This window comes from Sciurus vulgaris, assembly GCF_902686455.1.
Source record: "Sciurus vulgaris genome assembly, chromosome: 11".
Lineage (NCBI taxonomy): Eukaryota > Metazoa > Chordata > Mammalia > Rodentia > Sciuridae > Sciurus > Sciurus vulgaris.
In genome coordinates, this window is record NC_136472.1 from 121,547,559 (window position 1) to 121,572,476 (window position 24,918).

At 37.7% G+C, this 24,918-nt stretch overlaps 2 protein-coding genes and 1 pseudogene across 9 annotated transcripts in view; 2 read left to right on the forward strand and 1 right to left on the reverse strand.

The window, feature by feature from the left end:
• The window catches only part of PATE2 (prostate and testis expressed 2), a 64,302-nt gene that overhangs the window by 18,428 nt on the left and 20,956 nt on the right, over positions 1-24,918 (reverse strand). The window contains exons 1-7 of one of the 7 annotated variants that reach the window (XM_079105510.1): positions 22,626-22,821; positions 21,222-21,295; positions 19,460-19,590; positions 19,285-19,308; positions 18,695-18,823; positions 18,235-18,395; positions 11,566-17,314 (exon numbers count right to left, since the gene is read on the reverse strand). In XM_079105510.1, the coding sequence (XP_078961636.1) occupies positions 18,259-18,395; positions 18,695-18,823; positions 19,285-19,308; positions 19,460-19,511 (342 nt within the window). In that variant the 5' untranslated portion in view covers positions 19,512-19,590; positions 21,222-21,295; positions 22,626-22,821 and the 3' untranslated portion in view covers positions 11,566-17,314; positions 18,235-18,258. The other 6 variants (XM_079105512.1, XM_079105513.1, XM_079105511.1 and 3 more) reach the window with 6 other exon arrangements.
• Positions 1,900-5,232, forward strand: PATE1 (prostate and testis expressed 1). The gene is made up of 2 exons (XM_079105514.1): positions 1,900-4,088; positions 4,796-5,232. Exons 1-2 carry the CDS (start codon positions 3,905-3,907, stop codon positions 4,927-4,929), a joined length of 318 nt encoding a protein of 105 aa, XP_078961640.1. The 5' UTR covers positions 1,900-3,904; the 3' UTR covers positions 4,930-5,232.
• On the forward strand, positions 8,214-10,151 carry LOC306639934 (centrin-3-like; annotated as a pseudogene). Its single transcript has one exon. The product of its transcript is annotated as a centrin-3-like (transcript).

The window sequence follows — 24,918 nt, forward strand, 5'->3', positions numbered from 1 at the left end:
ATATTTTAATGATCAAGGATTAGAGCTACTAAGATAGAAAGTATAATTTGGGGGCGATTTGAGGAGTCAATAAAATTGTAGCAAGTCAATAAAATAAAGCTTAGATATAAGCAAGGAACCCAGGTTGGATCACAGGCAAGTCTCAGGAGAAAATAATATACACAAGTGCTCCCAGGGACACTTTTTGTACAGCATTCCTCAGATTCACACATGCTGTCTGGATATTTTCTCTGTCCTTCATGTTCCTCAAGAGGGTGGAACTCTGATTTCCTCTCGCCCTAGTCATCCAGAGCTGTGCTGTTCACTTGCCTGAGGGGAAAGGAACAGGTTGTTCTGATTTAACCATTGCCTCAGACCCTGACCAAGAAATGGTTCTTCTCCCGCCCTCAGGATCCTTAGTACAAGTCCTCTGGTCCCTGGGGAAACTCCAGGAATCTAAGGTCATCTGTGCTGCATTGGAACAGCAACTGTGGTTCTTCCTCTCCTTATCTCATGGGGGAATCCTTACAGAGGCCTCCTTCCACAAATCCTGCTGCTCATTACCTATTCACAGAGGTCATTGTGGTAAAATCATTTCAAGTACCAATGAAATTCAGCATTATTTTCTGTATTATCTGTGAAGAGTTGATCCATTTTTTAAGTAAGGTAAATTTCCATCCAAGAAATATTATTTTTTTGACATGCATGATAACACTAGAGATGCAAACTAAAGATCTTTGCCCATAATTTGAACATCTTCTGATCAGCACATAGGGTCATAATTAACTACCTAGTTTTTCTCAGGGTTGAAATACAACCCAGAGATTACTCTCTTAAACTAAATGTACCTTCAGAAGTCTGTGTTAGAGAGGCGGGCCTTATGGTCCTAAATCAGGTTTGGAGCAATAGGAGAAAGGGGATTCCTGAATTCTTTTTAGTCACGGGTCTGAATTTTATGACACAAGAATTACTTTGAAACACCTGATGGTGAAAAGAAAAAAAGGATTAGAGACAGTCTGAAAAGGAACAGAGTAGGAATATTTTAATGATCAAGGATTAGAGCTATTAAGATAGAAAGTATAATTTTGGGGCGATTTGAGGAGTCAATAAAATTGTAGCAAGTCAATAAAATAAAGCTTAGATATAAGCAAGGAACCCAGGTTGGATCACAGTAGCAATTGTCAGGAAAGTGCAGTAATAATATCACAGGTGTGTGATTAGGTGAGGAATTCCTTTCTGACAGAGTAGAGGAAGAAAACCTTTCTTCCTTTCTCGAGGGCTGCCATTAGACAAAGGATTAAATGTGGAATTCCTGGGAGGAAAGAATGGAAAATCTCAACAGATAGGAGAATAGAATATAAAAAATGCAAGAGTAAATGCTAAATTTCGGGGCAATTAAGTCAGGAAGCAAAGGGAGAGGTCTACAGTGAACATGCAGAACACAGAAATCAGTGCTGGTTTTGTGTGTGTGTTGTATATGAACAGTGGTGTGTGCTGGTGACACTTCAAAGATTGACAAGGATAGTAGGTGCCTCCAGATAAGCAGTTACCAAATGTATACCTGTCTTCCTCCTTGTTTAGAAATGCCAGCTCACTCTTTTCACATGTGATAGCCTCCAAAACATCCAGGATCCAAAAATCTCTTCTGTACCTCCATTTTGTCATCTCCTTCCACTTTAGCCAGCATCTGGCATAGATCACTGTTCTACTTTTCTAAACTCCATGTTGTACCCTATTTCTACCTGCTTTCCTCCCGTGTTCTTTCATTGCCCTAGGTACGGGCACAAACCCTTCCCTCAGTTCTTCGCAACAATCACACAGACTAAACAGAAAATTCATTACAGTTTACTGCAGGTATAGCAATAATTGAAGGAAACTAACAGAGAACTTAGAATGAGATACTAGATATGGTTCTTCAAATATGCAGTTTCAACCCCTCCAGAGGAGGTTCAGCAAGCCCTCTGCTTAGTAACCTGGCCTGACATAATGTGAGAGGGACAGGCTTATCTCTCTCCAGGACTAGGGAGAAAAACCTCTCTCCTGACTAAAATCTAAGTCCCAACCACCAGGAAACACCAAGAAAGGGAAGCATTTCCCTTCTCATCATTGTCTTCTGCTCTAGGATCAGCTTCTTTCTGAGATGGTTGACAGTGGGAAACTTTAGCCCCCTCTTGAAAGTCCCCCGTCAAGACCCAGGAGCCTCAATTTTCCATCTCATCTCTTCTCCATTCTCTAGATGTAATTTTTGAGGGTCTGTGCTCAGCCTTCCTTTTGCTTTTCCACCTTCAAATTATTTATACTTATGTATTTCCTCAGGTTCACTAGGTACCTTAGTGTAGACGACTCTGAATCCCACACATCCAACTCTGATTTACCCTTGTGTCCTTTCACAAGCAATATACTGAAGAGAACACAAAACTTGGCATCAAAAATCCTGAGTGGTGGGACTGAAACAAATAGGATCCAGTACTTTTTTTAGCCAGCGCTTCTTCTCTCAAGTTACCAAGAAGAAAAATTACAGAGCCACTAATTTCCTCAGAAGCAGAACATGCCTTCCAAGGACTTCCACAGTGTCCCCTCCCCCAATCCTTCCTGGGCAAGCTGAACCTGCAGGCGTATAAATAGGTCCTCTTAAAAGCTTTGGGTCCTAACCTGGGCCTGTCTCCCTCCAAAATGGACACGCGCCCTCTTCTGGGATTCCTCATCCTGCTCTGCTGCCTTAGGGGTGAGTCTCCGAGGTTGATTGCTGGTGAGATGTGTCCAGGATCAGGAGTAGGCTCTAATGACAGAGGTCCTCTATGGTGACAAGCAGGATGAGCTTCTGTGTCATACCTATACCTACAACGTGTCGATCCTCTTAGTCCTTAACCAAAACCCTTAGCCCTCCATTTATAGAAGGAAATAGATGGGTTACAGAGCAAGAGAGAGGATTATCACAGAAACTGTGAGATGGGGTTTGGAATATAAGGTCTGCAGAGAATGCTTCTCTCTCTCTTTTTATTTTCTTCAACAGTACTATCTGGGTCATTTTCATTCGTTAAGAACCAAGGTGAGTAGAAATCGATGAAAAAAAGAAGGCAGGAAGAGAGGGAGATGAGTGGGGCTGGGGAGGGCCCTGAAGGCTGAAAGGAAGCCAGAAATAGACCTTGAGTTCAACACCCACCCACCTCTTCCAACAGGACAGAACTGGGGTGGGAGATCATTTTAAAGTTAGAAAAATAGCATAGCGACAACTGACAAGGCTAAAGGAAAGAGACAGGAGGAAGGGGAATGTGGACTTTACAGACCTAACTGTCCAAAGAATGAACCCAGATGCTTGTGCCCATTGTTATTCCAGGCATGCACCTGTAAGAATGCCACACAGAGTCAACTGAAAAGAGGAGAATGAGGTTAAAAAATATGCATTTATCCTCTCCTTTATGGTCTGTCCTAAAGCCTATAGGGATGAACAGGGGAATCGAGAAGCCCTAATGTGGTGAAGAGAACTGAGAGAAGAGGTACAAGGTGCCATGAGTAGGTGACTAAGCTTGGGAGGGACAGAGAGAGCCTAGAATGGTTCCAGGCTAAGGGCACAAAATGGGCCCTGAGAAGGGAGACTGCTAGGGCCATACCTGGGGGTGGATCTAGGCAAAATCACAGATTCCTTTTCTTTTTCTTTGCCAGCACAGATGAAATAATTGTCAATGAAGATTATTCTAGTGAGTATGAAGAGGACCTAATCTGATCATCTCAGTCTTGATGATGTTTCTCTTTTCCTTACCTTTCTTTCTTTGTTTCTGAATGCTTTTCAAGCCAAACTCCCAAGTCCATAAACGCAAGCCAAGTCACTCACTCTCTTGGCTTAACCTATCTTAATAGAGACAGGTGTTCATGCTTCACAGGTGTCTGGCAAAGCTCCAAGCAGACTTCAAACTTGAAAAGGGAGATGGGTCCTTCCATGACAGTATCACCTTCTCTCACTCCTGTTTCCCTATTCTCTTGCCAAGTTATGGAAATTATTCAATGTAGGATGTGTCACCTCCAGTTCCCTGGAGAAAACTGCTCTAGAGGAAGAGGAATATGTATGGCAACCACAGACGAGGCCTGCACAGTTGGGAGGATGTTCAAAAGTAAGTTGTGGGTTGAGGAAAGAAAGATGTGATGGAGGAAATAGGACATAATGGCAATGAGGCAGTCTCACGCTTGGAATGACTAAAACTGTACCTTCATCATCTATCACAGTGAGAAACAGATGGAGGAGGTCACTGGGGGTGGCATGTGTAGCTAATGAAAGAGTACTTATAGAAACGTGAAGATTATTGAGAAGGCTGAACTGAGACAAAAGGAAGCACACAATGAGTCCACTGGAGAACATCTAATTGGTATTGAGGAGGACTCCTTTTTGTCTTTATGCCTGAATGGAAATAACCTGTGGAAATAGAGAGGCCAGTGTTAGCGACAGCCATGGGTTAAATGGCTCTTAATGGGTAGGTCTAGACTCGGGAATTTTTAGTTCCCACCTTCTGTGCTGAACAGTCCCTCGGCCTTGTTAACCCTTGTTTCTACCAAGATTTTCAATAGAAACCTTCAGCTTTGGAAATCCCTGAATTGCTGTTCTCATGATCTCCCCGCCTCCGATACATTTTAAAAACTGCTCCATCATTGCTTTTCTTCTGGGGAAGCCCCAACTTGCTACATCTTCTAATCCTTAATAGTTGAATGAAACAGCCATAAACCCCACAGGGACAGTTTTAGATGCTGGTGTAGGTTGGAGAGAAATTTTTTTGTGGAAGCCTTAGATCCATACTTGCTAATCTGTTCCCCATCCCTTTTACAGAGGATGGCACACCCTGGTTAACCTTCATGGGCTGCCTAAAAAACTGTGCTAACGTGGAAAACATAAAGTGGAGCATCTATCTGGTGAGCTTCAGGTGTTGCCGGAGCTACGACATGTGCAATGAAAACCTTTAGAAGCTGCAGGTCCTTCTGTGGCTCCAACAGCTGGGTGTTATTGTTGCCTCACCCTCTCCACAACCACTTCCCATAAAACCACACTGCAGAGGAGGGTTGCAAACACCTGGCTTTGCATTCTGCCTGTGAAAGAATAAACTCTCCTTTTCTCTAGAGTCTCTGTTCTACCAGAAATAAAAATAAATAAGTAAATACATACATACATACATAAAAAAAAACCTTGAGAGCAAGATCAATGTATCTTTCATGTTGCTACAAAACCTAGTGCTTCCACTATACAACCAAGCACTGGGGAAAGAATAGTTAAATTTCCAAAGGCAAACTCTTATTCTTTTCTCTGCTTCTTGCCTTCCTTCTGTGGCAGGATATTTTAATTTTTTTTCCATTTTCCCCATTGTATCATCTTTCTTATCCCACTCAAATTAAAGCAATTAAAACTGGTTTCGTGGGCAAGGATGTGGCAAAGTGAAAAGAGTTTGAGTATTCTTGGATTTTGTTTACGAATGTTATTCCTACATGGAGAAGGTTAGGACGTAGAGAGGAACTTGTACAAGAGACACAAAGAGAAAGACTTTCTGCCTTCTAAAGTGATTGGGGGATGATTCTGCCTTCTTTTTTGGGTGGGGGTTGAAAGTGCAAAAGAGAAGGAATCTGTGGGATTCTAGACAAAGTGACTACACTAGCTTTTCTGGCAAACTCATGAGGAGCATCAAGCCCTAGACAGGGAAGAGCAGCAAGAGGTTTCCAAGGAGAGAAGACCACAGTAGCAATGCAAATATTCCCCTGCCCGAAGCATAGCACAGAGGAAGCTGAAAGCTGCGAGGTCAAGGATGCCACTTAGCTCTGGCCATCAGATATTTAATCAGTGATGTTTATAGACAGATTCACCATGAGGAGTAGGTGCCTGTCCCACCCCACCTCCATCTCTCAGACACTTCACATGTGTGATTCTAGAAACCTGGTGGAAAAGGGGAGTTGAATCTGATGTGCTGAGTCTGGTTCCTAACCAACTGGTGGAACGAAGCCTGGAAAGAATGATTAATTCCCATTAGGAAAAAAAATTACATTCCTTCCGGCCTACGTAGTTTTCCTTCTTTCTCTCCCCTGCAAACTATTCCTCAATCACTTTAACAACATTTATTCAAAACTTACTGTGCTCTAGGCAATACTAAGCTCTAGGATATCATAGCCGTGACCCCTATCCTCATGGAACTTGGATGAATAATAATAGCTAAGACTTTGCATACTGTGTGAGAGGCATTTCTATAAGTCCTTTTTATCTTTTGGTTCATTTTCTCTTCCCACCACCCTGAGAGTTATACAACTGGTATCCGTATTTGGTTCAGGCAGGAAAAGGAAGTAGCACCTTTTATTTTTATTGAGACTTTAAACAAAGAATTGTTAGCCAGGTATTCGAGGATAGAAAAAGCCAAAGGGGGACACTTAGTCGATAGAAATTTCAGGAAGCTGCTAAAATTCATAGACCTAGGGAACACAGGGAAAATGTCGGGTTAACCAGACCTTAGAGAAGGGTGGATGAGGGACCCCTTTTAACTGGAACCCAGACATCTGAGGAAGGATTGCCTAGTTATTGTTGGCACCACAAGTGCTCCAAGGAGGGGTTCCAAGAAAATTAAGTTTATCCCTGGAGGGAAGGGATACTGTTCAGGTGGTGCTGGTATCTCGGTGGGAGCTGGTTCTGGAAGTGGGGGAGGGGACCATAAGATGGAACCCATTGTAGCACTGAAACCAAGTGAAGAACTTCAAGAGGCGCAGGAGTTAGGAAGAAATGTGTTCCTTTCTCTTCCTCCAACCTTCCAGTGTCCCTGCTGCACTCCTTATTGGCAGTTTAACAGACAGCTACTTTACAAAGGCAGAATCATAAAGCAGAGCAGAGAACTGTGCATTTAAAGTCTATGGACAGTTAATAACCAGTGTAGCCACTCAACATCTGTGCACTAATCAATTAAGTTATGATTTCAGCACACACATTCTTAAAAGGTTAGATTATATCTTAAAAGATGCAACATATGCATTTGGACTCTACTTAACAAAAAAGATAACTTTATGTTTTTGCTTAACCTCCCCACTTATGGTTTCAGTGGCATAGGATCCTAAAATAGTGATACTGTGTGAGCTTTGGAATTGACTGAATCACTGTTATATTCCTAAATGAAAGCATTTCTACCTCCACAGCTAAGTCTTCCAAATGAACAAAAATGAAAATTTCAGGTGTGGAAGAGTTTTTCCCCATTTCTGCATTTTGATTCTTGGACCTATGTATTTGGGCTACAGGAAAAAGCAAAACCGTATATTATTTACCGATGCATACAATGCACCTCATAAGATGTATCTAGTCTTTTCAAAGCATCACACTGAAATCATAGTTTGGTTGAGATTTCACTGAACCTTTCCAACATTCCATCAGGCTAAGTGTTTTGGTAATAAGGTTCATGGTAAGACAGGCAATTTCCACAGACATGAGAACATTCCTGTTCCTCCTTTGTAATGAAATGAGTTCTGTTCCTCCTTTGTAGTGAAACGAGTTCTCTGCTTGAAAAAACAAATGCTGAGTAAAATATCTTGATGAAGAGTAATACATTCTATAAGTCCACAATCAATGGTGCTGGCAGAAACACTATTAGTAGAATTACATATCCAATTACATATTAGTAGAATATACATATTCGAAATAAATGCTAAATCCAGCATTTGTTCATACTGGAATGGATTTAACACAAGCAAGCTGTTAGCAAATAGCTATGAATTAATATAGATCTGTCCAGATGAAATGGATGATCAAATGTTCTTACCATTGGAGAATTTTTCATTAGTGTCTTTCAGGAACACCCTTGATTGGAGTTTAAGGATTTAGCTGTCAATTTGTAGTTATTGACAGAATATCCACTTGTAAGTTGTCTCTCCCTTCTAAAATTGTTAGTCATAAAAAGCAACAACTAAGAAACGATAGATGTGCAACAGAGGAGAGGATGTAACAGAGCAAAACTACATGCTTATGCATCTAACTCTGTCATCCTGATCTGCTTGCGTTTGTCCTCTTTTTGGTCATTTTCCCTTAAGCCAAATTGCTATTGCACATACCCAATTTTGTGTCTCAATAACCCAGAAAATCCAGTAATGAGCAGTTTGGGTCTCAGGATTGCTTGATGATCCATAGTTCAAGGAACTGAGTCCTGGGGCAATTAAATTAGTTGCCAAAAGTCACTGAAGTAGGAAACAACAGATGTAAAAATTCAAAGTTAGGCAGACTGTCTAGAATATTTACTCATTATCATTATGTTACAAACAACTAAGAAAATACATTGGTATTAAAAGTAGGAAAAATACAGAACACTTACAAAAACCAGAAGACAATTCAAACTGGGGTTTTAGAAAAGATCTTCATGATAAACACTTCCTGAATGCTTTTCATTTTGCAAAACTGAAACTGTGTACACACAAAAACAGTACTCCCCATTCTTTCTACCTAATTCCTTGGCAACTACATTCTACTTTTTGTTCTCTGTGAATTCAATCATCTGAGTACTTCAAATAAATAGAATCATGCATTATTTGATCATTGGTGTCTGGATTATTTCACTTGGCATTTATTTTCATGGTTCATCCATGTTGTAGCATGTGCCAGGATTTTCCTCTTTTTAAAAGTTGAATAATATTCCATTGTAGGATATTCCACCTTTTGTTTATTCATTCATCTGTCAATGCACATTTAGTTGCCACCACCTTTTACGTATGTGAATAAAGCAGATTTCTGTTCAACCTCTTGCTTTCAATTTTTCTTTTTTCTTACATTCAGTACTGAAACATTTAAGTCTTTTTACTTATAAATAATAATTGTACATCTTTAAGGGGTACAGAGTGATGCTTTGGTACATTTATACATTGTTTATTCATCAAGCAGGATACTTAGGTTATCCATCATCTCAAACATCCTTTATTTACAATGAGAACACACAAAAATCTGCTCATCTAGGTGTCTGGAAGTCATGATATATTGGGTAGGAGTTTTAAATCATTCTTGAGAGAAACATCTGTCTCAAGAGAAAATGAGTTTAGCTTTGAGATGTGAACTTGTGGTTGACAAAACAAAGAGGAAAAAAGAAGAGAACTTTCTAAGGAACAGAAACAAGAAATTAAAGATGGTTTTGAGCTGTTTGATACAAAGATGAAGCAATAGATTGTCATGAATTAGAAGTGTCAATAAGAGCCTTGGAATTTGATGTAAAAAAAGTTGATACTGAAGATTCTTAAAGATTATGACAGAGAAGCCACAAGGAAAATCAACTTTGAAGATTTTAATGAAGTTGTGACAGACTGTATATTGAAAAGAGATCCACATGCAGAAATACTGAAGTTGTTTAAACTATTTGATGATGATGCTTCAAGTAAAATAAACTTGAGGAATTTGCAACATGTCACAAGAGAATTGGGTGAAAATATGCAAATGATAGAAGTTTGATAAAGATGGAGAAATAAAACAAGAGGCATTCATTGCTATTATGACCTTTGACATTTAAAGAATTACAAGAATAAACCCTAAGAATGTTGCAATTACCATCTTATATTCTATTTTTGTGCCTGGAGCAATGTTAAAAAAGAAACCAACTTAGCTCTTTTTCCCAAAAGGACTATAATTAAGCATCTTCTGTATTTATGTTTTACTCTTAAGTTTCTTTGTATGAGCAGTGATGTTAGTACTCAAATAGTTTAGCTTTGTATTTATAATAGAGATTGCTATAATTTTTTTTAAATTGAATCATGTGGTATATATTCTTTCAAGATTTTTTATTTAACCATCAGTTATTACTTTTGGTGAATGCATATTTTTAGACTCACTAATAAATGCTAATTTTCTTAGTATTTTAAAGTTTGGCAAATTTTCTATTTTACTTTGCTTTCTAAAATCTGTTAACCCTTTTAATAGAATATTCTAAAATCTTTTCTCTTTACATTTTTACTAGTTTCTGAAGCAAAGATCAAAATATAAATCATAATAGAATAATACTTTTTTTCCATTACCAAGATCTCATCAAATTTGACACTCTGTTTCAATATTAGATGACTTGGCATAGGTCTCATTTTTTCTTAAACAGTCATGCTTTTTCAGTTTGGAGGGAATAAGTATTGTGCATATGGATCTGACCCAATTATCCTTGTGTTCTTGAACTCTTTGGCCTGTTAATGTAAGAATGAAAGTTAAATCTGAATATTTCTTCCTTAAAAATTGAATGAATAAAGTTTGAATCACCTAACCTCATGAAAAAAATGATCTTTTGATCTTTTAGAATTTATGAAAATGTAAAATGGCAAGCTACAGAAGTAATAAAGGTTATGTTTTATGAAATAAAGGAATATTCTGTGATTCACCAGGAGACAATAGGAGACTGTAGATAGAATTTCCAGTATTGGAGGGCTCTTCTGCCTTGCAAAATTTTGTTAGGGGGAAACAAATGACTATGGGAGATAGGCACAAAAAGTGATACCTATTCCGGACCTTCACTAATATTGTTCCTGGTTATATGGCCTTTCCTGGGAAGAAAGTTGAATTGCCTATTTCAGTGACCTTTCTTTAAACTTCTTGTTTTAAATTTAATATAATTTGAGGCATTTTAAATACTGTGAGCCTCCTAGAGTATTAAGAGCCATCCATCAGAAACTTGATAGAAAACTAGTAGGGATTACTAGAACAGTGGTGATATTTCAAAGAATTCTCTGGAAAGCAAGTTAATTGTTCACCTTGAGGAGAATTTAATTTGAATGTGAAATGAGTGTTCATAATAGTAATCATATTCAGAGCAACCAACAAATTGAAAAATTTTTATTACTTATACTGATGATTGCCTTCTGTGTCTTGATCATGAAATATATTTAAAGAGAAGAATAAAACATAATAAAACATAAAGTAAATCTAGGGAAAAAATCTGATCTTCTAGCTATTTTGTATCAGACAATATTGTGAATTATAATTGCCCTCTGTATAACAGAACACTAATACTTATTCCTCCAACCTACCCATGATTTGTACCCCTTAAGCAATGTCTCCCCATCCTATGTCTCTTCTTCTCTCCCTGGCCTCTGGTAACTGACCACTATAATGCTCACATTCTTTTACATATATTTCCAGAAACTGAATTGCTGGATCATGTTCTAATTCTATTTAATTTTATGAGAATCTGCTGTGCTGTGTTCTACATAGGCTACTACAAAATTTTACATTCCAACCAAAAATGCATGAGGGTTTCAACTTTCCTACATCCTTCTTAACAGTTGTTACTCCATGTTTGTTTGTTTTGTTTTTGACAATAGCCTTCCTAATGGATATGAAATGATAGCTTACTGTGGGTTTTTTGTTTGTTTGTTTGTTTGCTTTTAAATGAGGAGAAGAATGGCTCCTGGTTTTCCCATGAGAACCACAGATCTAGAGTATGAGCCAAACAAAAGCCCAAGTTGTCACTGTGGTTTTGATTTGCATTTTCCTAATGATTAGTCATATTGAGCATTGTTTCCTATGTTTATTCACCACACATATTCTCAAGCGAAATATCTACTCAAGTCCTTTGTCCATTTTTTATGACTTGATTTTTTATTTGTTCTAATTAGTTATACATGACAGCACAATGAATTTATGCATTTCGACCATCATATATAAATGGAGTATAATTTCTCATTTTTCTGATTGTACATATGGTAGGATCACATTGGTCATACAGGCATATATGTCCATGTACATGAGGTAATGATTTCTGTTTCACCCTACTATCCCTTCTACCCCCACATCCTTTCCACTCCCTTCACTCCCCTCTACCTAATATAAAGAAACTCTGTTCTCCCCTAGTGCACCCCACCTCTTTGTGAATTAGCATCCATATAACAGAGAAAACATTTGGCTTTTGGTTTTTTTGGGTTTGGCTTATTTCACTTAACATGATAGTATCTAACTCCATCCATTTACCAGCAAATGACAGAATTTTATTCCTCTTTAAAGCTGAGTAATATTCCATTGTGTGTGTGTGTTTGTGTGTGTGTTTGTGTGCGTGTGTGTGTGTGTGTGTGCATACCACTTTTATAAACAAAAGTGCTGAAGGACACCTAGGTTGATTCCACAATCTAGCTATTGTGAGTTGAGCAGCTATGAACACTGATGTGACTGCATCACTGTAATATGCTGATTTTAAGTTCTTTGGGTATAATCCAAGGAGTCGGGTAACTGGGTCAAATGGTGGTTCCATTCCAAGTTTTCTGAGGAATCGCCATACTGCTTTCCATAATGGTTTCCATAATGAGCAATGCGTGAGTGTACATTTTTCCCCACAACCTCACCAATACTATTCTTGTATTCTTGATAATTACCATTCTGATTGGAATGAGATGAAATCTTAGAGGAGTTTTGATTTGCATTTCTCTAATTGCTAGGGATATTAAACATTTCTTCATACAGTTGTTGATCGATTGTATATCTTCCGTGAAGTGTCTGTTCAGTTCCTTGGTCCATTTGTTGATTGGGTTATTTGGTTTTTTTGGTGTTGAGTTTTTGAGTTCTTTATATATCCTAGAGATTAATGCTTTATTTGACGTGCATGTAGTAAAGAGTTTCTCCCAATCTGTAGGCTCTCTCTTCACATTATTGATTGTTTCTTTTACTGAGAAGAAACTTTTTAGTTTGAGTCCATCCCGTTTATTGATTCTTGATTTAATTTCTTGTGCTTTAGGGGTCTTTTTAAGGAAGTCAGGTCCTAGGCCAACATGGTGAAGATTTAGGTCTACTTTTTCTTCTAGTAGTCGCAGGGTCTCTGTTCTAATGCCTAAGTCTTTGATCCATGGTGAGTTGAGTTTCATGCAGGGTGAGAGTTAAGGGTTTAATTCTAAGATGACAATCATTTGAACATATATACAAAAGGTTTTTTTTGTGATTTTTCTATTCTATTACAGTGTTTTATATGTTTGTCTTATGCCAATACCATATTGTTTCAATTACTAGAGATTTGTAATGAGTTTTAAAATCAGGAACCATGAAAGCCCAACTTTGTTCTACCTTTCCAAGAAAGTTTTGACTATTTGTGATCTCTTAAGATCTCATATGAATTTTAATATTCTATTTATTTTGCTCGAAAACACTTGTATATTTGAAGTTGGAGCCCTGGGATCACTGAAACCAAAGTACAGATATTCTTTAAGGATTTTTAACTTGTTGATTTTTAATAAGTTACTTCATATATTAGAACTGTTTTGAATTCAAACAAATTGTGGTGATCGGTATAGACAGTTCTTATATACCTACACCAAGGTACCCACTATTGCTAACATCATGCATTACTATGGTATGTTTGTCATGATTAATGAACCAATGTTGATACATGATTTTTAACTTGTCAGTATTTTACTAATATTTTCTTAGTTTCACCTAATGTTCTTTTTCTCTTCAGGACACTGCATTATATTTAGTTGTCTTGTCTCCTTAGGCTCCTTGAGACCACCATGGTCTTTAAGATCATTCTTGTCTTTCCTGACCTGGACAGTTTTGAAAAAATATTGATCAGATATTTTATATTCATCTGATAGCTTCCTCATGGTTTTACTGGAGTTAAGTGTTCTTGGGAAGAAGACTAATTGGATAAAATACCATTTTCTTCCAATCCTATGAAGGGAACTATCAACATAACTTACTATATAATCTATCACTCAGTCTTGGTCATATGGCTGAGAGAGTTCGTCAGGTTTTTCTCCTGCGGTAGAGACCCCCTCCCACCCCTCCACACTTTTCACACTATGCTTTTTTGATGTGGCTGTGCACAGCTCATGCTTAAGGGCTCAAGTTATATTTGGTTAATGGAGGAGTATCTGTGTAAATTATTTGGAATTTTTCTGCATACAGATTTGTCTGCTTGCCCCCCGCCTCCAATTTCTTTCTCTTTTTTGTTTCTCAATTATTTATTTTCATCCTTTGAGCTCATGGGTATTTGTTGGATTCATATATTTAGGTTGTTGTTCAAATTGTTATACTTTTAGGCCATTGGGAGATCTCTCCATTTGCTCCTCTGTCCCTTTGTTATACCCCCATCATGTTTCCAGACACATCTTTTTAATTTGCTCCTCCATTCCTAGCATCAACCATTTCTCCAAGGACCTGTAATTGGACCTCTTTTGGAGAATGGTATTATAAACCAAGGTCAGCGGGCTAAGGATGTGCATTACTCTTGGTGTCATGATATCTAGACCCTCATCTGACAGGGCAAGGAAATACATATTTGTTTAACTCATATAAACATACATATTTATAAATTTTTCTATATACATAGATCTGTATCTATATCAAACTGATGTGAGTTCATAATGATGTCTCCAAGAGAAGTGATTTGTCCATTCCATCTACATTATTAAATTTGTGAGTGAGGTCACTTGTTGTAGTCCTTTATTACCCTCCCAATGAACTTGGAATCAGTGATGATAACCATCTTTTTGTTTCTCAGACTGTTACTTTGTGTCCTCTCTCTCTCTCACTTGCCTCTCTTTCTTAGTTAGTCTGGCTCGAGATTTATCATTTAAAAAAATCTTTTCAAAAAACAAGCTTTTAATCTGTTTTGTTTGATCTTCTCAGTTTTTCTGTTCTTGATCCAGTTCATTGATTTCTTCTCTAGGTTTCTGCTTATGTTTTATTCAGTTTGTTTTAGGCTTACAATGCTCATTTTTCTTGTTTCCCAAAGTGAGTGCTTAGGTTTTACTTTCCTGCCCTGGTAGATGTCCTCCAGCACAATACCTTGAGAGCAGAAATCTTTGTCCTTTCTGTTTGTAGGTGTAAAGTACTTGGTCTTCTACCTTAACTATGTTAATTATGTGTTTTTCATAGAAACCTCTATTTGATTGAAGATATCCTTTTCTCTTTTTAGTTTATTGAGTGTTTTGTTGTGAAAAAATAAAAGACTCTTTTCCAGACACTTTTTTCTGCATCTATTGATAGTTAAAGAGTTTGTAACAGCAACTGTTCTTCCAGCAGTGTCTTTGTTATACATGAGACATGAGTGATGATTTTACTATGTCTAGCCTGGAAAATTACCAACAATATCCTAACTGCAAAGAAAATTAAGCATGTTTTCCACCTAGGCAGATCTGATTTGTTAATAAAAAAAATGCTATTTAAATTACTGTGCCTTCTATTTAGTTTTTAGCCTATTTTAATATAACTTCATATTCATATTTAAAAGTCAAAAAGAAAAAAGAACAAAAATGTGAATTATTCATAACAAGACTGTTACAGGAGATATTTGGTAAATTTTTAAAAATATTTTTCAGCTCTCTTTTGAGATTCCCTGTCTGTTCACTTATTTCCTTTCAGTCCCTGAAAATATTCATAAGAGATTTTTTTTTTAAATCTTGTCTGCTAATTCCAACATCTGGATTGGAAGGCCTTTTATATTAAATCTCTAAGAATTTTTTCCTGGTGTCATTTCTATATAAATAAATAAATAAGCATATACTAGAAAAGAGTATCCATTCCATTTTTAGGACTAGGTAATACATCTAAAAAACGGAATTTTCTACTGCTAAAATTTTGGTGAATAAAAAAATGTGGTATATTGAGGGAAGTGTGATAATGTTTAAATGAAATGAAATGAAATTTCACTGAATATATTTTAATGTGTTTGTGTTGATAAATTTGCATTAATGTTTTCCCTTGTGGATGCATGTTATTTCAATACATGAATGAGAATCATATTTGATTCAAACAATCTTGGTTGTTCTACTTTTATACTTTAGTTACCAAGACTTTTGTGAAGCTTGTTTCTTCTTATTTATTCATTTATTTTTGCCTGGTCTCATTCAAGTTGGGTGTTCAGCATCCAATCAAGGCAATCCCTGTTTATCAAATAGCAAATCTCCAGAGAATTAAATAACTGTGAGTTACCATAAGCCAACATTTAATGCAGTTGGGTGCACAATCAAGAGAAAGAATTTCAATAGCCATTAAAATCAAATCAAAACCACCCACTATATGAAGTAACAATGCTCTGATATTGAAAATGCCAGGTCTTCCTCTTGAAACACAAAGGAACAATTTTAAAATGAAGATTCTTCTTGCTCAACAAAGGCAAAGCAAAGGCTTTGTTAAACATTGATTCAGAAATTGTTGCTTTATTTTGTTTTGTTCTGTTTACAGTACTGGGAATTGAACCCAGGGATGCTTTGCCACTGAGCTATATTCTCAGAACAATTTTGTCTTTATTTTGAGAAAGGGTCTCACCAAGTTACTGAGGCTGGCCAAGAACTGTGATCTTCCTGCCTCCACTCCCAAGTTACTGGAATTATAGGCATGTGCTCCATGCCCAGATGATTCAGAAGTATTTTTAATCTTTTTAAAAATTGTTTTTAATTTTTTTTGTTCCAACTAGTTGTACATGATAGCAGAATGCATTTATACATTTTGATAGATCATACATAGGTAGAGTGTAATCTCTCATCTTTCCGATTATACATATTGCAGTATCACATGGGTCATGCAGTCATACACGTACATGAGATAATAATGTCTGTTTCACTCTACCATCCTTCCTACCCCCATACCCCGCCCTCTCCCTTCACTTCCCTTTACCTAATATAAAGTAACTCTATTCTTCCCTATTCCCCCAGCCCTTATTGTGAATCAGCATCTGCGTATCAGAGAAAACATTTGGCCTTTGTTTTTTTTGGGTTTGGCTTATTTCACTTAGCATGATATTCTCTAACTCCATCCATTTACCAACAAATGCCAGAATTTCATTATTCTTTAAAGTTGAGTAATATTCCATCATACACACACACACACACACACACACACACATCACATTTTCTTTATCCATCCGTCAGTTGAAGGGCATCTAAATTGGTTCCATGGTTCACTTATTGTGAATTGAACTGCTATAAACATTGATGTGGCTATGTCACTGTAGTATGCTGATTTTAAGTATTTTTAAAGTCTGAAATGCAAAATTAAACAATGTATCCTCTCTCTCTCTTTCTCTCTTCACCCTTCTCATTCTCTCTCCCCTCCTCCCCTCCACCTCTTCTACCCCCCTAGACTGACCTCTCCCATCCCCATGATTCAAAGGGGAAGAGGGCCCACGTACATCAAAACCCCACACCTTAAACAAAATACTATGCTACATTGGCTTTTACAATCTGATTGCCTGCTTCAAAAAAGTTGTCTTCATGTCTTTTTTCATTCTGACTGTAAAATTCAACTTGAGAATTCTTCAGAAAAGATGCTTTTTCCAGCACAGACAAAAACAGAGGGTAAACTTCTCTAGTAGAGAGGTAGTTCACTTAAGAATTTCATGTGGCATAATAGAGAAAAGTATCATGGGAATCCAGGACCAGGAACTGCAGTAGGCCTCTGATGGAGAGAAATGCCACGGTTATTTTTTATCCAAAGCCATTCCATCCTGGCCACAGCTGTGCTTCTTCCCACATCAGTGTTGCTCAGTTTCTATTTGTTTTGCTCAGTGTTTGCCTGCTTCTTTTCTCACCATCTTTCTACTATCTCACATCTTCTTACTCATGACTTCATCTTACATGGGGCGCTTTGTTACCCAAACAATTCTTCCCAAAACAATTCATCTCTACGCATTCTACCATCTTCACCTACTGCTGGAGACCATTTATGTTTTCCTTATTCCCATGAGAAGAAACTGGGTAGCTATCCTTGAACTAGGCCCTCCATTCCCAGTCCAATCACCTAATTCAATCGTGTCCCCAGGGTTACCTGGTCAGCAAGAGTCATGATAATCCAAGCCAATTCCATCCACATCAAATTATCTCTCAAATCTTAGTTTCCACAAACTGATGTGCCCCTAAAATTTTCCTTGATACCTTATCTCTATGTCTGTCCATTTTTTTCTGACCTGAGATTATCCCAAGAGCTCTTTCAGAGTAAGATTTGATTCATGTTGCCAGTGAACTTGGGAAGCTGGGGTTAGCTCTCCTGTACCTACAGAACCCATGATCAAAAGGACTATGCCAGGATGTCTTGAGGCGAATTCAAAGACAATTCCAACCCAGGGGAGTGGGTGTAGATGAGGATAGAGTATGATCACAGAATTCTCAGTGCAGTCTTGGAATAATTTTGGCCCATAAATTTGCATTTTCAAACAGGGACATAATGAATAACCTAGTCTGAGCCTATTCACAGCAGCAGCAGCATGAGAAAAGTAAGACTCCATGCCCTCAGTGAGTACAGCTGGCTTTCTCACTCCCTATTGGCCAGAAGACAACTTTGGGGGAAGGGGTAAAGTGGGTAGTAAGTTAAAAAAAGACCTCAAATCCAGGAGCAGTGTAGAACTAGAGGCCCTCAGGGAGGTTGCAATAGTTACTGTGTTGGCAACAGATAATCTCCGTCCTCCTTTTAAAATTCATGAAGTTGATGTCTTCACAGAAGGTCATACAGGACAGTCTTGAATAATGATACATACTCTTCCCTGAGGAGGTGAAAGAGGGGAAATACATCTGAAATGACCCAATTTTACCTAGGATGTCTTCAGATCCTCACTAACTTGTCTCCAGGTCCAAATGAATTACAAGACTAAGTCTACTAATTACCGACCCAGAGAATGGATTCTGTCCCCTTACTGGTCAGGGATATCAGCCTCCCCTTCACCCGATTTTGTCTGAAGAAAGAGTCCATCTTTTCCATCCCTCTACGACCTCATCCACCCCAGTCACCTACTCATTATGAGGACCAAAGAACACTACTGCTTCCTCTTTATACCCACATTACCACTTTTTGTGAGTACATAAAAGTTCTCAGTAGCACAGAATTGCTTATATTTCAGGACGCAGGACATCATGGTGCCATAGCACAATCCAAGATGATATCTTCTACATTTGTGGCACACTGTTGCAGTACCTGCCAGATACAGAAAGAGGTTCTTAGACAACCCAGTCTGGAGAAGTTTCTCTGGGCCTGAGGTCTTCTTTGCAGAGACTTACTATTGCCTAGGGGTTCCTAACTTTATTGGGTTAGGACTCCTTTGATAATCTTGTGAGATATGACCTTTAGCGATGTAGACCAAATTTTTATATCATTTCAGGAGGTAAGGCTCCTGAAAAAATTATCCATGGGCCTCAAGTAAAAAACTCCTTATCTAAACTGATGATTTCATCCAGTAATGGATAAAAGGAAGCAAAGAAGGGGATTTAAGCCTCCTTAAATGGACTAAATGGACTAAATATGACTGGGAGATTAAAATCCAAAGATTCTATAGCAAGAATGAGTTGTTGCCTTCTCTGAAGTTGGAGTGGAGGTTTATACCTGAATGTGTCACAAATGACCTATTTGCCAAGGATTTAAACCAGTCATGGTCCTACCTTTTACAGAGTCTTGAAACTTAGCTGTAAAGAGAAGAAAAAAAACAACTCTCTTGTCATAATATCAAAGACATCTGTCATAGCCCCAAGAGCCAATTTTGGAGACTTCCCCTTCCCCAGGGTCTGTCCCTCTTTTACCCAACCACCAGCTACCTTGTTTGTCTTCGGGACTTACCCCAACAGGGGCAGAAGAGGCAGGCAGTGCCCAGCAGAAACAGAAGAAACATTTTGGAATTTCTGTCACGCACAGCTTCCTAAGGAAGGTGCTGGTTGTTCTCTCCTTTGATCTGTCCTTGAGCTATTCATCTAAATGATATAATCATAAAATTTCAGGGACAGACAGTACCTTCATGTTCCCCAAACCGAACTACCAAATATGATTCCCTCATAGCAGTTCAAAGAGGATTCTCACTCTGATTTTTCACAAATTCTCCAGTGAAAGTAAAACTGTGATCTTCCTGATTCTCAAGCAATCTTCCTGATTGCTCCTACTTCAGTATTGTAGGTCTTATTAAATTTAGGAGGTGTTTTTTATAGCTTCTTATGTACTGTCCTTAAAAAGGTATTTGACAGCAAATCTCATTCATTCTGCCTACTAACTTCTTCTCACCTGGGTTCATTTTCTTTCCATCTCCACTATCATTATAATATAATCCATTACCACTTCTTGCCTGTACCAAGAAATAGTCTTATTTTTTTCTCCTTGTTTCTATTCTTGCCCCGTTACAATCATTTCTCTGTGAAGCACCCAGAGAACACTTTTTATATCATAGATGCCACGCTCCTTCTCAAAACCCTCCAATGATTTCTCTTCACATGTATAAAAAAAATTCAAAGCTCTAATAGCCAAAAGAAGCTTCCCCAATCTGAGTAATGGCCACCTCTTTGATGTCTTTTCCTACCATATTCTTCTTGCTTACTCAGATTCCTGCTCAAATGTCACCCTCTCAAATAGAGCAGCATTTCCTCTGGTGTCCACTCTTTTCTCTATTTTGTTTTTATAGCAATCTCACTACCTCACTTTGTATATCTAGCTGTTCACTTTTTGACACCTCTACTATAAAAAAGCAAGTGCTTTGCTTCATGTACATGGCATATCCAGGAGCAAGATGCTTGGAACACACAAAATAGCCAATAAAGATTTGTGGGGTAAAGTAATGATAGTCTTCCCACATCCACTCCTGATTTAGGTAATGTACATTAAAACTAAACTCAGATACTACTTTTACTTAAGTCTCAATAATCTAAATTTGGTAATACCACAGTGTTGGCATGACTGGAATACAACAAGCACTGTCATACATTGTTGGTGAGGGTGTAAGCTAATGCATCAGTAAGCAGGAAAATGAGACAATAGTTTTCAAAATTACAAAGATATAGTGATCACAACCCAGTTGTTCTAAGAAATGAGACTTACACATTTGGCAGTCTCTAGTATTTTTCAGGCAATAAATGGAAAAATGACTAATTTCTTGTGAATCCTTCATAGTTTCAAAAATGCAGGACTACAAAGTTTTTACTTAATTTATACTACAACTCTATCTCTTCATTTTATACTAATTTTCAAAGGCAGAATCAGAATAAAATAAAATTAGAATTATATGTACACATATAATCTACACATCATATAATAAATATAACAAACAATTTTATGTAAATTACCACTTCACATATATAGAATAATATAAAATTAGAATAGCTGATAATCAATCATTGCTTGATCCCACATTAAACACCTAACAGTCTCAGCATAACAATATTAAGATCATCACCAATTATGGTTGCTAAAATAGTTTCAAATTTTTGTTTATGCTCTTCAGTGTAGTGTTTTTATGACTATTCTGTTCTACTGCATCCAGTCACAGAGCTATTGCACACTCTGCCTTTTCATCTTTATTGAGTCTTTGTTTTTCTAGGTTTATATTTAAATTTATCACCAGCCCATATGTTGAGATCTCTCTAGTAATTTCATCAGAAGCAATTTCTCCCTCATGGATTCTTTAGGAGGGGCCTATGGGAATAATAATTTTAAAATACAGTACGTCAAAACGCTTTATGTTCTTTACACCTGAACGTGAATTCTGCCAAAAACAAAATCCTTGGTTCATATTTTCTTTCTTTATGTATCATATATATTTTCCTCCATTTATAAGGGTCTGACAATTAACCAAATTCCTATCCCTCATAAGCTGTATGGTCTCTCAGATGAAAAGTTCAAAGGACTTTTTTCTTTGAAGTTGAGTAATTTTACAATATGTCTTGGTTAAGATCATTCTAAGTAAAAAAAAAAAAAAAATTCCTCAGGTACATAATGTGTGCTCTTTCAATGTGAAGTTTTCTGAAGTTTCAATTCTTTTAAAATAATTTCAGGAAAGTTTCTTGTTATAATTACTAATTAGTATTTGTTCTGGGTTTTTTAACCCCTGTTTTTTTCCAGGAGCTTCTTTATTTCTGTATTGTGCTTTTTTAGTAAAAAAGATACTTTTGAAGCATTAAATATCATTCTTCCTTCAGTTTAGATTTTAGTTTTTTCCTCTTTTTCACTTTCTATTTCTCTTCAGTCAGTATGGCAATATTTACTCTCTGCTCCTTATATTTTCATTGGGAGGGACATCTAGACAGGATGTCAAGGATGCAAGGCACTCATCACTCCATACCCAGAATTTTTCTCAGGTTTAAGTTTGCACTACCTTGAAGAATACAGTCACAGAGCAGGTTCATTGCCACTACCACAAGTGGTAGGTTCCTTAAGTTCAGTGTTCTTAAGCTTTGGCACAAACCCACAATGTGATAGCATGGAATTGGGCCTCACTTATTTCACGGCACAGGACTCAGGGAACCTGAGAAGTCAATATCAACCAATGCTGATCAATGTGAAGCTTTGGCTTCTGCTTCTGCTATGAATAATGAAGTCCTTTGGTTTTGATCCAGGAGTTTTGTTTCTTTCACTAGCATCCAATAACAGGCTAGCTTGAGAGTTTGCAAATACAGTAAAATCTGAGCCCCCCCCCCCCCATAGCTCTTGACACTTTGGGAAATAAGGATAACATGGTAACAGAGTCATCTGTCTGGAAGATACAGGACAAGGTGTCTCACGAGACAGGGTTAAGAGGCATGAGAAAACTTCCTGGAATTCAATAGCTAATGTTCTCACCAAATTGGGAACAGGTGAGGGCATCCCCACTATCCTAGCTATTTGCATTGGTTTCTCATCACTGTATGACAAGTTGTCACAAACTTAGTAGTTTAAAACACTGAAGTTTGGGCACAGTGTGACTGATACATTAGTTATATATTGTTAAGTAATCAGTTTTTCAGATCTTGATGGTTTTATGTCTTACCAGGATAAAATTGAGGTGCAATTCAGGGTGACAGTTCTCATCTGGAGCCCAGGAACTAACAACCCAGTCCAACAACCTGAAAAGGACTAATCTTGCCAACCTCTACATGTCAGACTTAGAAGCAGATTCTTCCTCAGTCAGGTCAAGTTATAATCACAGCCTGGTTGATACTTTGATTACAGTCTGTGACAGCCTCTGAAGCAAAGAATCCAGCTAAACCACACCCACGTTTCTGACCAAAGACTCTGAGGTAAGCCATTTTATTTTTTTCAAGACCTTAAGATTTGGGAAATTGATTGTACTGTGATGTATAACAAATATATTGATCAAAATATCAAGGACTGCAGGACAAAATAAAGCAGCTCAGGTAGGGACAAAAAGAAAGAGCCTCAGATGCTGGGAGATGTTTGGGGATGAAGAAGGCAGCTCCACTATTGAGGTGGGTGGCAAAGACAAAAGTAAGCCCCCTACTTCTCCAACCATCCCTGCAGACAGACCTCCCCCTCCGCCCTGCATGCACCACACTCGTGACCAAATAACAAACTCCCTGCAGCAATTTTAACCCCAGAAGTGTGTGCATTGATCTTTTTCTGCTAGAAAAAGAAAAATAATTCAAATGGTAGAATTTGGGGAAAACTTGTGGTGAGACTCAAACACAAGGCTGAATTGGAAGCTGTGCGGCCAGCTGTGATCCACACTCTACCTCAACTCTCAGGGTTGAGGGTCCCTCAACTCTCAGGTCCTATGAGCCACAGGTGCCATTACTAATGATTTTGTCACTTGGAGCCTCTGACAACAAAAAGGCTACCACCACCTCAAACATTCCTTGGGAATTTGAATTCTTCAGCCTCCTCCTAAAGTAGCCCTTTTTTTGAAAAGTAGCTATTGATCTATGACTGAGCTCTCCTAAACTTCAATGCCTGACCCTAGGAAACTTGTGGCTTTCTGATCTGATACTCCCATTTTACTCAGATTCAATGATTAAACATGTAATCAGGGTCAAAAAGACCTCAATAATCAATCAAAATGGTATGTATATTCAAGAAGGCAAGTGGCTTGACCTGAGCGACATCTCAGTTTTCCATAAAAAAAAGTGACAGCTATCTCCAGTCTAGGACCTGAAATAAACCTCCCACATCAATGAATTCATGATTTACAAAGGTCCCCAAATTATGTGGGTGTAAGTTCTGAAGGTTCAGGTTAGCTGGAGTCCAGTGGTGTCCCTCCCAGCTATGCAAAGTCAAAAGTGTGGTTGCTATGCTCCAGGGGTGAAAGTCAAGACCCTTCTCATAACTCTGGGCAATGTGCCGCTTGATGAGTCTTGAAATATTTTTATTTATTGTTGGGCTTTTAACAATGTTCTAGACACCTTGTCTGCAACTTGGAAAACAAGCAGACTGCTCTTTAGGGATGCATACTGTAAAAACCAATTCTGCTTGCTAATCAGACCACTTGGGTCACTCATGTAAATGCTGAGGTTTCAGGCCTGCTCTCTGGATGAGAATCAAGCTACTGATAAAATGGTCACTTTTGTCACTTGAATCATTGCACTGGACATGGCAGTGTATCTACCATTAAGAACTAAACGCACAAGGACAACAGGTAGAAGATTCCCTTGTCTACCTTGTCAGAGTCATAAGGGAGAATTACAAGGTGAAGTTCCTTCTCTATTATGCCTTTGTTTATCTTGTATTCTAGTTATAGGTTCTATTCCTTGCATTTGAGCTAGAAAGAAGACATTGTTTTACAACACATTTGGAAAGGTTTGGTTTCATTATTTTCTGTTTATAATTTTCCTAAACTTTCAGAATGCAGCTTAACTCAGGTAGTTTTTTAAATTCAGAATTTTGTTCTCAATTGTTTTCATATGTTTTTAAAATACGATGGTTCACCGTTTGAGATTTCATGGCTCAATTCCTTCTGCTATTTTATCTATGTATCCTCTTTCTTTCATCTCCATTTGCTCTTGTCCTATTTAATTTTAAAAGAAATATAATTTAAATGCAATAATATGCAGTCACATTTCGTACACAACTCAGTGAGTGTTAACCATCGGTAACTCCCTCTGTTACCACAACCAAATCCAAAACACAAATATTTCTATCACTACAACTAGGGTCCTTTTTTAAAATAAAAAGTCCATCTCATCCATGGCCCTAGGCAATTATTGATCTATTTTCTGTCAACATCGATTTTATTTCTACTTAATGGAATTTTATTTTCAAGAAAGAGTTGATACACAAATGAATGGAAACAGAAAATGTGGTACATATACACAATGGAATATTACTCA

Bases quoted from the DNA above. Each gene is read 5' to 3' on its own strand.
- PATE1 (XM_079105514.1), top strand. From the start codon at position 3,905: ATGGGTCCTTCCATGACAGTATCACCTTCTCTCACTCCTGTTTCCCTA. The intron at 4,089-4,795 runs GTAAGTTGTGGG...TCCCTTTTACAG, and splicing joins AGTTGGGAGGATGTTCAAAA to AGGATGGCACACCCTGGTTA.